This window comes from Cyrtonyx montezumae, unplaced genomic scaffold (genome assembly GCF_038088225.1).
Source record: "Cyrtonyx montezumae isolate F1298 unplaced genomic scaffold, pur_monq_1.0 scaffold_8, whole genome shotgun sequence".
Taxonomy (NCBI): Eukaryota; Metazoa; Chordata; class Aves; order Galliformes; family Odontophoridae; genus Cyrtonyx; species Cyrtonyx montezumae.
The window spans coordinates 97379424-97397105 of NW_027072089.1; the positions used below are offsets into that span (position 1 = coordinate 97379424).

At 41.2% G+C, this 17682-nt stretch overlaps 1 protein-coding gene across 1 annotated transcript in view; it reads left to right on the forward strand.

Moving 5' to 3' along the window:
* NPSR1 (neuropeptide S receptor 1) overlaps nucleotides 1–15326 on the forward strand; it is a 60359-nt gene extending 45033 nt beyond the window's left edge. The window contains exons 5-10 of the mRNA XM_065753574.1: nucleotides 559–561; nucleotides 3246–3447; nucleotides 11334–11410; nucleotides 12841–12930; nucleotides 14929–15109; nucleotides 15233–15326. Coding sequence (XP_065609646.1) covers nucleotides 559–561; nucleotides 3246–3447; nucleotides 11334–11410; nucleotides 12841–12930; nucleotides 14929–15109; nucleotides 15233–15326 — 647 coding nt within the window. The remainder of the gene's footprint in view (nucleotides 1–558; nucleotides 562–3245; nucleotides 3448–11333; nucleotides 11411–12840; nucleotides 12931–14928; nucleotides 15110–15232) is intronic.
* The last annotated feature ends 2356 nt before the right edge of the window (nucleotides 15327–17682 follow it).

Here is a 17682-nt window from a genome sequence, read left to right on the forward strand (position 1 = left end):
AGGCAGTGGTATGCAAAGCCATTGTCACAGTGTGGATGGAGAGAGAGGAACAAAAGGGATGGAGGTTGCATCCAAAGAGGGGTGGCCAGGAGGGCAAGGGCAGTGATTGTCACTCTCCTTCCTTCTCCTTGAAAGACAGACTGAGGGAGCTGGGCTTGTTCAGCCTGAAGAAGAAAAGACCCCTGGGAAACCTCATCGCAGCACTCCAGCACATTATGGGAGCTTATAAACAGGAGGGGGACCAACTTCTTACATGGTTGGCTAGTGGCAGGACAAGTGTGAACAGTTATAACTAATAGAAGGGAAACCTAGGTTAGACTTAGGCTGAAATCATTTACTCAGAGGGCTGTGAGGCTCTGGCACAGGCTGCCCAGAGGAGCTGTGAGTGTCCATCTCTGGAGGTGTGCAAGGCCAGGTTGGATGGGGCCCTGGGCAGCCTGACTAGAGGGTGGCAGTCCTGCTCATGGCAAGGGGATGGGACTGGGTGGGCTTTAAGGTCCCTTGCAACCCAAGCTATTCTGCAATTCTTCAATTCTATGCAAAGGACCATTACAACAGCCGGTACAAGAGCTAACTACAGATTCCTGTTAATGCTGCATGTTGGTCTTGAACATTCTAATATAGAAAACTCTCAGTTTAAAGAAGAATATAATTTCAAAAGGAAAACACTGACACGGGGTAAATAGAATATTGTACAGAGTATTATATAGAATATTTGAAATGTTATTTGATTCCATTTACGGCTTGCATAGTCCTAGTCATATTATTTGCCAGCACTAAGAATATTTACAGTGAATAAATAAACTGCTTATGAGGCAGCCAATAAACATTAGTCCAATGATACAAAAATTTACCCAGATGGTACCATTGCTCTGCAAAGCTCTTAAGATTAGAAAGGCCATGTTTTATCGAACACAAGGAGCATTTAAAAACAAAAATAAGTGAACATCGCAGCTAGTATTTTATAAAACACAAAAATAAAACAACTCCATCACCAAACCCAGACTGCCTACTTCTCGTCAAATTAAGGGTGTACAAAAAAAAAGGTATGGTATCTAACTGTGACCTTTCCACCTGGGAAATAGACACAAGTCCCATTGAGGCTCACATGCATGTCGTTCAAGTAGCTTGCTCACAATCTAATGCCCTTCCATCAGGAAATATTTTGTGACATTCTTAATATTCCTTTTGCTAAGTTTATTCTGTTATGCTTTGGGAAACATCATGGTTCTCCTCTGACAGTGCAATATTTATAGACTTAATCTAATCCTCTCACTTATGTGGTTGCCATCAGAGTCCCCCTAAGCCCTAGATTAGCAGAATTGTATTTTGCTGAATGTGTGCAACATTTAAAGATGAGCAGGATAAATGAATATTTGCAACTGATGTTTTATAAAGCATAAAATTACTTTTAAAATGATTCTCCCACATGCTTTCATATTGCTCTTTGAGCTTCAAGAAAGAAGTCATACTTCTTGATATCCATAATTTAAACTGATTTTCTATTTCACATGCCACTCCAGGTATTTCATAGGCAGGATGGGCAATAGAGCACTTCCTCACTAAATCTTATCAGATCAAAAATCCGTCCCCATCTGTTCCTCTGGTAATCTGACTCCGGAGAAATAACTTCTGCTGAGGATCACTAGTATAACACAGATCAGTTGCTACTCCCCACACTTTTCAGTTAGAGCTATGTGGATTTCAGTCAAAAGATATATACTTGTGAAAACTAAAGCTCCAGGGCTGTTTGCTCCAACCAGTTAATTTTTATAGAATACCATAGGTGCCACATGGTATCATTTAGTTACCTACCAGTTTTCCCTATCTGCTGAGGAGGCCCCAAGCCAGGTGGAAGCAGTAACACAAATTTGCTAGGACTCCTCCCATTCTTGTACTCTCATTCTTCATCAGGCATCTGGAAGGATCTCCTTGCTGCTGGCTGTTGCAGATATTAAAACTGCTCAGTACTTGAGCACTAGACCACCCTAGAATTCCCTGTCTCACAGTTTGCTGCCCACCCTCAGCATAATTGGGCTTGTACCCATCAGCTGGAGCTGAGGTTGCTTCCCACTGTGTCCTGATGAGTTCCTCCAGGTGAAGAATGTGTTAAAAGATGGACCTGCTGCACAAGATGGGAGAATTGCACCAGGTGATGTCATTGTAGACATAAATGGAAATTGTGTCCTCGGCCATACCCATGCAGATGTTTTCCAGATGTTTCAGCTAGTTCCCGTCAACCAGTATGTAAACATGACTTTGTGTCGTGGCTATCCTCTCCCCGATGACAATGAGGACCCAGTTGTAGATATAGTGACAGCTACACCTATTATCAATGGACTGCCTGTGACCAAAGGAGACATCTGTCTGACCAGCCAGGAGTTGATAGCTGGGACAGTTGTGTTGGACCAGAATGGAAAAACAAGCCCAATGTTGGTCAATGGTCGTCTGAATGGCCCTTCCACGGATACGAACGAGCAGAGGATCTCTGTTGCATCTTCAGGAGGCTCTCAGCCAGAGCTGGTCACCATCCCACTTGTCAAAGGTCCTAAGGGCTTTGGGTTTGCTATTGCAGACAGTCCTACAGGACAGAAGGGGATGAGGTGGAGATGGCTGAGCATTCTGGGAACACAAAGAGCAGCACAGGATGCAGGGGAGTTGCAGGCACAGTTAAAGGCAGATAAATGTGCAGTTTTGATTCAACCCTGAACTGATGAGTTTTTCTTAAGTCTTTTGTATTACATCAAAATGTTAAACAGCTAAGGAGGTCATTTTTCCCCTCCAGCAACTCCAGTACACTCCAACTCAGTGATGTTTTAAGTAAGCCTTCTTGGTCACAACCTTCCTCTGCTATCTGCAGCACAAAGGCTTTTTCTTTTCGATATGGGAAGAGATAAACTGTTGTATCGCTGTACCCAGGTACAAATGCACAGCAAGGCAGGTCTGTTGTCCCTTGCACTCTTTCATGAAATTGTCTTGATGCCCAAGACAAGTCTTAAACGTTTCAAGTTTCTACCTTTCTGACCCATGCTACTCCCCTAGCATTTCAGATTCAATTAAACACTTAAAATACAAGACCATAAAATGACTTTTTACTATGAGACAGGCGATACTCCCACACTTGTCTGCAGTTTTCTCAGCACCTATTTGTTGGAGACCATCCCAACCTCTCTCTCAGTACTGACACAAAGGGCCAATCCCACTGTACCCTCCACTAACACTATCTGTTTGAATCTGTTGAACAGAAAGACAGGCGAAAGTTCTTATTGGAGTGGCCTGGAGCCTCTCTTTCCTGTTTTCGATACCGACTCTGATTATTTTTGGGAAACGACAGCTCTCCAATGGGGAAGTGCAATGCTGGGCTCTCTGGCCAGATGACTCCTACTGGATCCCCTACATGACAGTGGTTGCTTTCCTGGTGTACTTCATTCCTCTGATCATTATCAGGTAAGCCTGACAGTGGAATTGCATGGTGAAAGCTGTCAAGCATACAATCAGCTTAATGCTTTAATTTCAGTCATTCACTACTGAATCATTTCCACACCTGCTTCGCTGTGGCTTGAGTTCATATCATGTAGCACATGGGTCACTGCACTTGCCCTGCAGCTCTCCATGTGGTAATAGTTGGGAACATTATTTCTGAACAGGGACTTCATCTCTATGTGTGTCCTCTTATCTCTGCAGCTTCAGGCTTTAAATACATCTTTATAAATGCAATATGAATGTTTAGCTTTAATTATCATATTTTCTATTCTTTTATTAAATTCATGTTTTATTATAAAAGTAATACTAAGTGTTCTCAAGCTTCATAGTATTTGACAAGTGCTTCTTCATCAGGGTCAGAAATTCCCCATTGTTTGAAACTGTCAAGCACTTCTAAAATACAAGAAAAATGAAATTCTCACCATTCTGCAGTAGAAAATTTGAACTGCAAATATTTCACATTGATTTGCCTGAAATCACAAAGGTGATCTGCAGTAGAATCTCCTATTAAAATGAGCTCAGCAGAAAGTATAAACATACACAAATAGACAAAAATAATATCATGGTGCAACAGAAATTATCTCAGAGAGCACTAAGCCTGCCCATTGTTTCTGGAGGAGATTTGTTTTGAATTTTTCAAATATTAGCAATTAGGAAATTCACTCCAGCACCTTAAATGTTTCTGGGAAGAAGCCTGTATCCTGTCAACTTATCAATCACACAGGTGTGTAAAACCTCTCTTTTGTACTCAAACCTACACGTCCGCACACTTTCTATGACAGATCAGCCACTCCTTTTTGCATGGAATATTTATAGGTTTGACAACAATATTCTAGCTACATGGCAATTCTTCTCCAGTTTCCTGACATTATGTTTCCCCTCCTCCCTGTCAAAATTATGTGACTTGACTTACAGTAAATCCCCAGAAGCAAGAATGCAATGAAGACAGGAGGGGATAGGGAAAGGCAGTGAAGCCAGTATTTCATGAGATTGCCCTGACAGCTGAGAGATGAATAAAACATCCTAAAATTCCTGTGGCTTTAACCTTAAGTGACTTTCACATGAAAAGTTTATGCCAGGGCAGGAACTTCAAACCGTGGCCAGTTTCCCATCACAGGGTACCTCAGCACAGGTAATCCCACCTCCTCTTCAGCAGAAAGACAAATTTTGTACAGGTTCAAAGCGGTGGAAGGCACAGGGAGGAGGGAGGTGAGTGTGTCATGGAAGGATGCTTAAGGGCCATTTACTAGTTTACAGCCATTTATTAGATGGTAGCTATACCCATGGCAGGGGAGTTGGAGCTTGATGTTTAAAGTCCCTTCCAACCTGAGCCACTCTATGATTCTATTTTCATCAGAATAAAATCAATCACAGAAAAAGAGGACAATTAGAACAAAATCAGTGGACATGCTGAGAACAAATAACACATGCTTTGGAAACGTCTGTCTATTTTTTATACCATGTTTTCAAGTTTTGGATTCTCAAGTATACAGTTGAAGGTTGGAACATCCCATCTGATACATCTGCCAGGCCTCTGTTGACACAGCCTCAAGGTGCAACACCTATTTCTTTAACACTTCTTGGCAGTCCAGGAGGTTGAATCTAACCTACCTTATGTGGCCACTGCATACAAACAGGCAGTTTGCAAATAAAGAGGAACAGGAATGGCCATTAATTTCTGCAGGGATTTTATCTCCCTGCAAAGGACATGCTCCCCCAAGTGCCTTTGTATGTTCTTCAGGACTGGTGATACGCTGTTCCAGAAGGGTGAGTTGAGGACAGATGCAATGTCCATCTGTAACAGGTGTGCACTATTCTTAAAAGATTAATTATAAAACCGAGGCCTGTACTTACTGGTGTTCCTCAAGGGTTGGTGCTGGTTCCAGTCCCACTCAACATCTTCATCAGTGACCTTGATGAGGGGATAGAGTCCACCCTCAGCAAGTTTGCTGATGATACAAAGCTGGGGGAATTGGTGACACTCAGAAGGCTGTGCTGCCGTTCAGCAACACCTGGACAGGCTAGAGAGTTGGGCAGAAAGGAACCAGATGTGGTTTAACAAGAGCAAGTGTAGAGTCTCACACCTAGGGAGGAATAATCACATGCACCAGTACAGATTGGGAGATGACCTGCTGGAGTGGAGCTCTGTTGTGAGGGACCTGGGTGTCCTAATGGATGACAGGCCTCCCATGAGCCAGTAGTGTGCTCTGGTGGCCAAGAAGGCCAGTGGCATCCTGAGGTGCATTAAAAAGATAAAGGAGGTGATCCTCTCCCTCTGCTCTGCCCTGGTGAGGCCTCATCTGGAGTATTGTGCCCAGTTCTGGGCTCTCCAATAAAAAAAAAAGACAGATCTCCTCAAGAGAGTCCAGCAGAGGGCCACAAAAATGAGAAAGGGAGTGGAACACCTCTTACGAGGAAGGGCTGAGAGACCTGGGTCTGTTCAGCCTTGAGAAAAGAAGAATCAGATGAAATCTGATGCATGTCTATAAATATCTAAGGTGTGGGAGGCAAAGGGATGAGGCCAGACTCTTTTCAGCAGTGTGTGGTGATAGGAAGAAGGAAAACAATCACAAACTGATGCCTAAGAAGTTCTATACACATGTGCCTGGGAGCTTGCTCACAATGAGGTTAACAGAGCACTGGCACAGGCTGCCCAGAGAGGTGGTAGAGTCTCCTTCTCTGGAGATGTTCAAGACCCACCTGGACGCCTACCTGTGCAACCTGGGTTATTGGACTCAGTAGCCTCTAGAGGTCCTTTCCAGCCCCTACAATTCCGTGATTCTGTGATTTGGTCAAGGAAGTTAGTTATTCTGTGGTTTCTAATTTGAGTGGATTTTAGGTGCAGGTGTTCCAATAAAAGGCCATGACATAACAATGGAGACAATACATAAATGTGCAACATGGATACTATTCCTTGAGTTTTCAGAAGATGACTTATCATATTAATTTATGAAGCAAATTTGTATATGAAATACAATATTAATATGAATAAAGCAGCAGCTGAGGTATATACCATGGTCACCAAGGAAGCTAAGCCTTACAATGCAGGCAGCACACATTAAGACTAACCTTCTTCAACAACTCATTTTGCTTGCACAGCTCCTTTATTTTCTCCTGCAAAGCACTCCAACGTAACTGCATGGTGGGTGCCCAAAGCAATGTGGGATGCTGCCTGGCAGAGTTAACTCTTAATTAGTTCTGCCACCTGCTTCTGCAGGAAGCCTCACATCCAGAGCAAAGCATTTAACCTAGGAAAGCACTTTTTCTGGCACAGTTCATCCAAAGTTCATGCAAAGGTTAAAATCTTACTTTTCCTGTGCAGAACTTAGTTCCACCCTTATTTGCTTCTCTGGCTACAAAGTTTTCTGTTGCTACAGTCCACATACTATCATCTGTAAGTTTCTGTCATCCATCCTCCAGCACTCAGAGTGCTGATTTCACATGTTCCCACCACAGTCTTCAAGTTGCTCAGGCAAGATGTATTGCTCCTAGCACTGCAGCACATGAGATGTGTAAATCAGCTGACATCCTTTACAGTCAGCCTGGAAAGCTCTTCTGTTGATGAGCAAACCCTCCAGAAACCAGACCAAAACTGGAAAATAATCTGCCTTTTTTTTTTTAATGTATACATAAAAGAACCAATCTGTGAGCAAAACCACACAGATTCCAGTACTAGGGAGTTGCTCTTCCACCTCCACTTCACACAAATGGTGATTTTTTTTTAACCTAATTGTAATACAAATAACCAAGACAATATCAGAAAGAATGAAAGCACTGATTAGATTTTTAACCTAAGTGCTGGTCATTTTTGAGAGCTGAGAAAAGGGAAGAACATTTATTGTTTTATTTTTAAAGCTCCCTTCTTTCTTTGTGCTGGTCAGGAAAAGCCAAGCATCCTGCATCCCATTCTTCCTTGCAGCACCTTGAAGATTTGGCCTGCTCTTTCCTCTCACTTGGGCTGCACTACACCACTTTCTCTGCAGCTGATATTATCCACTTACCAAACATGAAAGAGTACAGAAAAATGAATTAGGGAATCTGCCTGAATTGTTCCCATCTCTTCCAGAACAGGTGCCCACAGCCACAAGAAAAGCCATTTCAGCTGTGCTGAGAAATGCAAAGGAAATCTCTGAATGATACTTGTGATAGGTGAATATACTTCGGGGCATTGCAAATACAGGTTAATAGGAGCTAGATCAAGATTGTAGACTTCCCTCCAGCAAGCATTTGCACCTGGACTCTCAGGTCCTGTGATTGGGAGACATGAGAGTTAATAGTTTTCTGTTCTGTGTTGTTACTCTGTGCCATACAATAATTGAGTTCTGTCATCTGGATATCCAGAAATTTGGAATTTATAAAGTTTTGTTCTTTTCAGCTGCTATTCGTGACTGTCAGATATGCTTTCTCCGTTTTAACCTAATACAATACATAAACATTCATTTAACATAATTCTAAACTCAAGGGTTTTTTTTATAAAAAGAAAACCAGAAGTTCCTCTTGAGGTACAGAGAACAGAAACAGTCCATCCACTGTTTAAAATCAGAATTCCAAAAAGAACACTTGCTGCCGAGCAGCAGAAAAATAGTCAGAAGGAAAAAAAACAGAATCAGATAAAAGGAAAAATATAAAACTAAAAGTAAAGCACTACTGTGAAATGATGAGTAGATGAAATGTGAGGTATTTATCGGAATTAAATAAAATGGAAAAAAAACAGTATTAATAAAAATCTCAAAGATCTTACTTTGAGCTTGATTCAAAAAGGGCAATCCTTTTTGCCTGCAATTTTCATATCAAAGGAAGAAATTCTAGATCTCGTACGCATGTTCTACTACCTGCCTTACTCATTATGTATGCCTATAATGGCTTGTCTGGATGAAGTTGCATAGACTTTTTCCTTTGGATAAACAATGCTGTAAATCAGCTTCTATGAAACATAGTACAGCTGCACCCTTTGCACAAATACAGTATGAGAAACAATAGACAATGCTGGAGGATAAATACAAGCAATTAACAAGGAGCTGCAGTGTACCTTTTGCCATTGTAACAGCTCATTTTTTAGTAAATACTGAGCCCAGGTGAGATGCTAACATAATCCAATCTTTTATTTTAAAACAAAAAAATAACTCATGTTTTTGAAGAGTTGGCATCTTATGGATATTATTGTCAATACCTAGCTTTACCAGAAGACATTTTATTTTCCAAAACAAAAGTGATGTAGGAACTACTTTAAGTTACTTATTCACAAGGATGAAGACTGCCAAAATTACTAGAGTCAAATTAACCAACGTCATTAACTAATAACACGCTACAACAAATGTGCATCTTAATTCTTCAGAATCTGGATCAATCTAAATTGCTTTTGGAGGTGCAATGAATTTAATTTGCTGAGTTACATCCCTAGACTAAATTATGTTCTTGTAATTTCCTGACCCTTCTACACATGTGCATCTTATTGAGGCTAGGGGGAAAAAAAAGCACTACATTTTCACGTGAACAGCATATCCATTCTATCCTGTGGCTTTCACACGCTGAGCAGCTCCTTTTCAGAAAAACTTCCATTATTTTTCCATCTAGATTTTCCACTACATCCTTCCTTTCCATTAGCCTCCTCCTTGTAAATAATGAGCCACAACTCATATAATATTTCATTATGATGGTATGCATTACAGCTACAACACATTTACATGGCATCCAAGAATCACAGTCAGAGTTAGAAGACCAGTACAGTAAGCACGTTCAGGCAAAGAAATACAACATCTGGAGTTCCCATCCATCTGAACACCAGCTTTGTTTGTCTCTCTCTACTCTGCTGATCTGCCACTTTGTTTACCATCAAGTGGGAATCTATTCCCATCTTTTAAGATGTCACCAGAAAGCAAGTAAAGAGCCTGTGTGATTCAATCCCTGTGGTACTTGGATGGAAGGATGGAAACAGTCCTCAAAGTTCCTTTATCCTGATACTTGAGCAACTCTGGATGTGTTCTGGGTGCAGAGATAGATCTGCATCAAAGGGGGTACTGTTCTGACTGCAAATATAGAAGGTCGGGGTAGAGACAGCAGACTGGAGATAAAATAGAAAGAGGTCTTAGAGGAGTTGGTTGAAATTTTCTCATTATATCAACATTTATCATTATAATACATTCTGATTCACTGGAACAATCAAAGGAGAAATGATGTATTATTTTCAACCTTTGTCAGAGCAAAGTACACAAACTCTCAAGTGCACCAGCTGATAAATAGACTCTTGAAAAGCCAGGGGATAAAAGGAAAATGTTTAAGTCAGCTGGGAGCCATGCTGGATCTCTGAAGGGATTAAAAAAGGCAAGCTGGCATCTGTGGAAGAGGCATGCAAAATCCTTGCTGGGTGAGAATGGTCCTGATCTGCTGCACAATCTGGTCAGCATGTTGAATTTCCAGCTTTCACATACTCAGCCTGAGAACCAGATAACTCAAATCTGTACAGAAAAGATACCAACAGGGTGCACAAATACTGCCTTTGCGAGCCTGGCTAGGAGCCGAGGGTGCTATAGGAAAGGCTTACATATCAGTCTGAAAGCTCTGGAAAAAATAATGTCCCTTCCAATAAGGGAAATAGGCTGCATGATAACAGGACTCATCTTTAGTCTCTATAAAACACCCTAAAATAATTTCCAGACCTGCATCTTTTTCCACAGGCTCACTTCTAAGGTCTGTGGCAATTAATGATTAGGCAGCCCCAGGCTCACCAAAACTCTGTGTTACAAATGGCATGCAGCAACTCCCACTGAGATGCTTCATTTTTAGGAAAACATGTCAGTTCAAATGCATTAGCTAAAATGTTTTTATATTATTTTTATCTCCCTCTGCAGACAAAAGGGAGAGTCGCCAGTCAAAAAGCATAGTCTTGCTTACTGATTTTAGCTGTTTGTTATCTACTCTTTGGGGAAAACAGAGGAAGGCCTTGTGTGTTGTTATTTTCAACTGCTGCAAACATAACACTCTCACCCAGAATGTCTGCAAACATTTCTTAACCTGAGAGGAATTATTTTCACTTATTCTATGTCAAATAATCCCACAGTCATTATCACCTAGACAAAGGCACTAACTGCCCATGATTGCTATGCACTAAAGCACTTTCCATCTTTCCCATCAAGGATACAGGCATATTCCTTTCTAAGTATGCAAGCTGCACCAAATCTGGTTTGAAGTCAGCAAATTCTTCCTATCTACATGACCTTTCTGTACTCCTTGATTTCATTGCCGGGACCTCAAGAGCTGAAAGTGAGCACTGAGGTACACTACGTTCTCATGGGTTGTGCCCCCATTGTCTTCCCCAGGTTACCATTTTATTCATCATCTTCATATACCCAAAGTAATCAAAACAGAGCCACACACACAGCCAAAGTAGTTCCTTCCTCTTGCTTCCCCCATATCAGAGCAAGTTCCCTCCTTGCAGCTCCCACATAAAACACTAACAAGCACATCCCAGTGCAGGCTGAGGTGCCTCCTGCCTGGAGCTGATAATCAGACAGTTTTGGACTCAGCTCAAAATACCCAACAAGCTCTTGCCTAAGAGACCTTGGCGAAACCATCATTCCTTCTAACCTCCAAGATGACATCTGCAAAGCCTGGACAATGGCAATAAACTCCAGTGTGAAAACTCTTCGGATTTGCTCCTGGAAATATTTTGGTAGTCATATTTAATTTGCTATTTCTATTATTTCTATCACTTTCATTAAGTTCCACCATCTCCATGAGCTCCTTACACATAGATAAATTCACAGATAGATAAATTCACAAAGCACAAATAACTGAGACATCAGTTAAATTTACTATGTCTTACAGAGTCAATGATTCTTTCCCTTCTGCAGTGTCATATACTCAATAGTGATTAGAACCATCTGGATGAAGAGCAAAGCTCAGGCTGTCATTATATCCAGCTGCACTGGTGAGTCTCAGCACACGTGTTTCCAGACAAGATTAAAATTTGGGGAGCCACATCAAATCTGGGAATGCACAGATATGCAGTGTTGAGTTGGGACCCCATCACTGTGGTGGGAATGGGTATTCTACAGATGCTCATTCATAACTCTTCTACACTGTTTTCCTTCTTTCCTTTGACATTAAGTTCTCTATCATTTCTCAAGAAGGTACATCTACAATAAAAGAATTACAATGTAAAAATCCTTACTTTAGAACTCAAAATTCTTAATCCAAGAATTTTGTCCATATCTAGAGTGGTTTGTTTTCTAGTAGTCACTAAGATAAAAACTTTGCAATGCTCTCACATGCCCTTGGGAAATGTGGATTTTTGTCAAGACCGGAAACCTTGCAAAAAAAATGTCATTCTTCCCACTCAAGAGGTAGACTTTCCTCTATAAACCAAGTAATTTTCAGTGCTATTAGGTATGGACTATTTTCAAGCTTCTCTATAGATTTTTCACTGACAACAAGCTCTCATTAATTTTATTTACATTTTTCCTCACAGATTACACAGCCTGGATGTGTTTTCTTAAAAGGTGCAAAAAGTCACATACACTCAGTTTTTTTCCATTGAAATTCATTAAAATTCCATTCCTCAGCTTGAATTACAAGAGTTGAAAGATGTTTTGATAAAAATGACCTTCTTGTGTGTTCACTATGATGAACCTAATTATACTCACATGGTAACATGAACAGCAAATTGACATTAATAATGAAATCAAGCATATTATTACAATCATGCTGGTACTGCTATTGAAATATGGAGATTGGTTCTCAGAGACATTAGCACGACTTCAGAGGAAATGAGATCAGCCAGCCTTAGTGTGAGACTGAATTTGCTTCTCAATTCAAGCCACATTTCATTTCTGAAAAGAAACTCTAACAGCATTCCTTCCTTTATTACTGAGTCCAACTGAAGAGCAAAATGCATGTCTGTATCTAAAGTACCAACAAGAGTAACAAGGTGAGGGAATGGAGTATGTAGCTTTAAAATTCACTTGAAAACTGGGTTTTGAATTAGATGAACAGGTAGTCTGTTTTGCCAAGTTATATCCTATTATTTTTTTAACTGCAGATACCAGTTCCTTTCAGAAAACTTCTCCCCTAATGACATTCTAGGTGCATTTTTTAAGCCATGATGGCCAATGGTTTTTACTAAAGTGATATTGTTGGGCATGTCTGCAATGTTCCTCCTGCCTACAAGCCAAAGGGAGGAGGCTCAGGGTTATGCAGCTGCCACAAAGCTTCAAGATACCCTATACATACATTTCCACTTCTAATTTTGGAATGCTTGGGTTTTGAGTGTCTAATGTGAGGAGACTTGCTAGTATGTGAATTTCAGGAAATGCATACACTAGCCTTGGTCTTTCAGTAGTTTCACTCTTCTGTCCCCAGATGGCAAAACCTCTGCTAGCTACACCAGTCGTGGGTTCATATCCAGAGCAAAAGTGAAAGCCATCAAATACAGCATTGTAATTGTTCTTGGTAAGTATTAAAAAAAACCCTACAACAGGCAGCTTGGGCAGATGCTGAAGTTAGGTATCTCCATCACTAGCAAATAAAGTGCATTAGGTGCTTAAGAGAAGGAGTTTTACTTAGATCCCTGACTTGCCTTTGGACCCTGTCCTCTGACCTCCTATGTCTGACAGAATCCTATTTTAGGCACCCAACATATGCCTCAGATGCAGTGATATACACAGCCTCTTCTGCACATAAAGGGAGTAAGAGGAGTGACACTGCCAGAAGGAGCCAAGGAGGAGGTAACTTCCTCCTTATCCAGTCTGCTAATAGACCTGGCAAATGAATTGTTTTCTAGGTTTAGTGTACACAGGTGGTACATAAACTGCTGTGTGGGGGCAGGGACACAAAGAAGAGGCAAAGGATGCTGAGCAATTGAATTTGATGTCAGAAGCACATTGTCTGCAAAGGTGTCTTGAACATTGTCTGAACAGGCTCTCCTTATCCAACCAGGATGCAGATGATTCAGTGCAGGTGTCCTCTGTCTCCCAGGGAGATGACATTATCCTGATGGAATTAGGATGCTGACATTTAATCTCAATAAATAAAGGCACATCACACAGCACTTGTGATTAGCTGATGGAGACAGACAGGGATGTATCAGAAGCTATTTACTCCCCAGGGTACTGCAAGAGAGATTGCTCCTCTTCCCAATCCTACACAGAATTCAAATTGATTGATACTGTGATAATAGCTACTACTAGAGGTGCTTAGTTCACTGGTTAGCTGTAGTGTCCTCAGACATGAGAGATGCTGCTGTGATTCACACCTTTCAGAAATCCAAGAGCACCTTGTCTGCATCTGAACTTTTCTGGGTGGTCATCAGAGAATGATTGTGTGAGAAAGTCACAACCACAGTGCCTCCAGATGGCAGGAGCTCAACTAGGTGCTCCATATTTAAGAGGACCTTGATAATATCAGGCACCCAGCATGTGCCATCACTTTCTCACACAGTGAGAGATAACACCCACAGATCTCTGAATCCACCTATAGCAGAGGCTACATAGCCAGTGCTATAATCCACACTCTGACTTCTGAGTGTTGAGGCAACCAGGTTGGTTACCCCAGAAAACAGGAGATCTTACCTCTTTCTTGCACGTTCACTGTACACCTAGCCCTATGCCAACTGAGAAACACTACTTAATGTAAAACAAGGCAAGCACAGGATCATTCTAGTTTCACACAAAGAAGCACATAGGTAGTCCAGGTGCCCATAACTGAGTGAACTGCTCACCCCAGCATTTTCAACACTCTTTGTGAAAAGACATAGGCACTTATGAGACAAATTTATCCCCTATGCCTCTAAAAGGAAAACCTATGGCCTCTTTTTCTATCACCTCTGAACAAAAGCTACAAACGATGCAGGCCTCTCTTCACTTTGTCAAGCTTGTTTCCCAAATAGCAGTAGGGGATTCAGAGAGTCTTCCTACATTCCCTTCCTACACAGCACCTCCAACCAGCATGCAAAATGGTATGTCAGCCTACTGTAATTTAGTGTGAAAGTGTCATCTCTTGCTTCTGGGTGCCTAAGAGCCTTTTCTTAATAGGTGGCTGTGACAGGCAGGGCTGTCACAGAGCAGCACTTTGGTGCTATGCACATTTAGACTGGCTGCTCACTCAGGGGACCATTAAAAGAGCGCTTCTCTGTAAGTGATGATGCTCTAACTGGCTACCTATTTACCCTTTATGTGTGTGCAGTGTTCAAAAGTACCTCAATACATCTAGAGGGAGCATTTTAAACACTTAAAGGAACACACAATTTATTTTATGGGCATTAAAATAAAAATGAAGACAAGTAAAAACAATCTAATAACTATCCTCTTAAATATACCCTGCATAGGGAGCAATTTTTCTTGCATGAGCAAATACTTACATGTTATGACAGTCTCTATTTATGTGTATATGATTAACTCCCTAAATATCTCTACTACCTAAAGTCAAGCTCTTCTTCTGTCTCTCCTGCAGCATTTGCTCTCTGCTGGAGCCCCTACTTTCTGTTTGATATCCTGGACAACTTCAACATCCTTCCTGAGACCAAAGAGCGCTTCTATGCATCTGTGATCATTCAGAACCTGCCAGCCTTGAACAGTGCCATCAATCCCCTCATCTACTGCCTCTTCAGCAACCACCTCTGTACTCCCTTTGAGTACTGTCCCTTTACTCTCACCCTGACTATCCCCCAGGAGGAGAGGGAACACATAAGCACAAGTGCTGAACTCACTCCCTGTTTTCACCCATTTTAATCCTGACCATTCCTTATTTTCCTTAGGGAGAGAAGAACAAGACGGTTGGAGGGGACTTTCCGGGACCGGAGTGACGGAGGGCAGGAGATGCAGGTCCTGTCCAAACCAGAATACATCTAGCCCAGGTAATGCCCTAAGAACCACAGCAGGACCCACACTGAGAAGAGGTTTTGCCAAAGGACAGACAGCAAGCACAAATTCACTGGACTGCACCTGTGCCTCACTGCTGATGAGCAGCACGAACATCTGGGACCAGCACCACACCTTCAGCTATCACATGCTGCCAGAAATAAGCTTGCATGCTACTTTTGTGATGGCTCATTTTAGCCATTCGTTTTCAAGCAAGCTGTAATGTATCTATACTCCAAACAGCAAGAAGAAATGTAAGCAGTGTCTAGTCAGAGCCTTCTCTCTGTTCAAGAGTCTCTCAAAGCCATCCAGTGCCATGCAGCTCATAGAACTGGTGAAGAGTGTTTAAGAGTAGTTACAGGAGTGTACACTGCTTTAAATAGAAACACAGGAACTTTTTCAAGGAAAATACACAACTGCCACTCTTAGTAGTTATGTCTTGGCTTCACATGCAACCAGTGACAGTGTCCTAACAGAAAGGAGAAGACTGGATGGATGGATGACTGCCTCCCTCCCCACCTTGCCATCCCTACCACACACACACACCATCTGCGTAGTTCATCCTTCCATTCCCTTGAAGAATTTCCCTGCTGTTCTACCTTGGCTCCTCTACCTTGATTTGCTATGACAAATCCAGGTGATAATTTTCTTCTGGGCAACTGTATAATAAGGTGTGCACTAGCGCATTCCAAATTCTATCATTCCTCACCTGTTCTGCTGCTCACATCCCTGTGACAAAAGTCTGCATTTATACCATGTGAGTTGCCATACACAGCACTCCAGCAGTGCAGATCAGCCTTGCCACCACACAGAGGTATTTCTCCCTCATCTCCTATGTAACTTTATGTCACCTAAATTGTAGAAGCCCTATACCTCTTCAGAGAAGCTCAATGGTGAAGCATGAATTCAGTTGTAAAACTCAAATTATACTTTCAGAAAACTGTGTGTTGATGGTCCAGTCCTATAAATTCACTGTAGGGTCCATAGAGCACTGGCCATCAGGCAGAGCTTGTTGGCACAATACCCTCAGCTGCTGGGCATTCTCTCTCTCAAACTCTTTGGTTTGAGTACAAATGTTCTCAATGTTGTTTTAACAACTGGGTGAAGGATATTAATGTCAATGCTCATTTTACTGTAAGTCAGCTTAAATTGTTTGCATGATAATGCACTCTAACCAGCTGCATGGCATATTTCTGCTTCTCTGTGTGCAAAATTTGCATTCTTACATGAGTCTGTTTTAACAGGTTTTTTATGACAATGATGATCCTTCACACTGAGTTTATTCCCTGCTAAACAAGAACTAAATAAAATTTATATAATTACTTATGTTACGGAAGTCTTTTTTCCTAAGCAAAGGATATATAAAATCATGCGGCTTTATGCTCTCAGGAAAATGAGTAGGGTTTCTTTTTATTATTATGAAGTTCTGTCGCATATACACTTTGGTGTTAAAACCAGTTTAATTAAAACCATGAATCCACACCACCCTTTACAGCCACTACCTTGGAGAGATTGTCTATAAGAATCAGAAAACATTTTTGTAGGCATCTCATAACATTCCTAGAAGTGGACTGCTTGGTTTAATCTTCATAATCCCCTTCTTCATAAGAAGTTTTTTCTTTAAATATTTTTCTTTAAATACACTCACATATGTTGTGCCCAAGTCCCTTCCACATGTGTACCCAGAAATATTTTTTCTCCTTTTTCTTGTGTTTCCTCCCTGTGTAGCACAAGAAAGTTTGCTAACTTTGTGTTCTCACCTTTTTTGTTGTTGGAAGATAGTGTGCATTATACTTAGAAATGAAAAAGAACTGATTTTGCTTCTTTGGCCATCTGCATATAAACATGCTTTTCTGTCTACAAAGCACATTTACAATCCTGTCTCTCATAAGCAATTATTTGGGGGACTTCTAATTTCATGTCTACAATCTGTTCTTTACCTGCTGATTTAATTGTGACATGATTGTTAGGAAAGATCCCAGACTAATCAGGAGAGGTAACAAAAGGTAATGTCAAGGTCTAAGTGCCAAGAGACAGAGCCTGGAACGCAAGAAGGTGGCACTTAGTTGGATTGCTGTCTACGAGAGGAGTTGTGTTTTGCATCATCTGTAACACTTCAAGATCCTTCTGACATGCCCAGAGTAACCATAAACGTCAACACGTGTGGTTGTTAGGATGTAGAATACCTTATGTTTATAAAATCCTTTATCATCATGGATTCCCACAAATCATGAAAATGAGATACTCAACCATCAGACAATTCATATCAAACAGTCTAAAAACTAGTATGGATCATAAGATTCATCTTTGATCATGGATCAAAGTAGTATGTAATCCAAGCAAATGA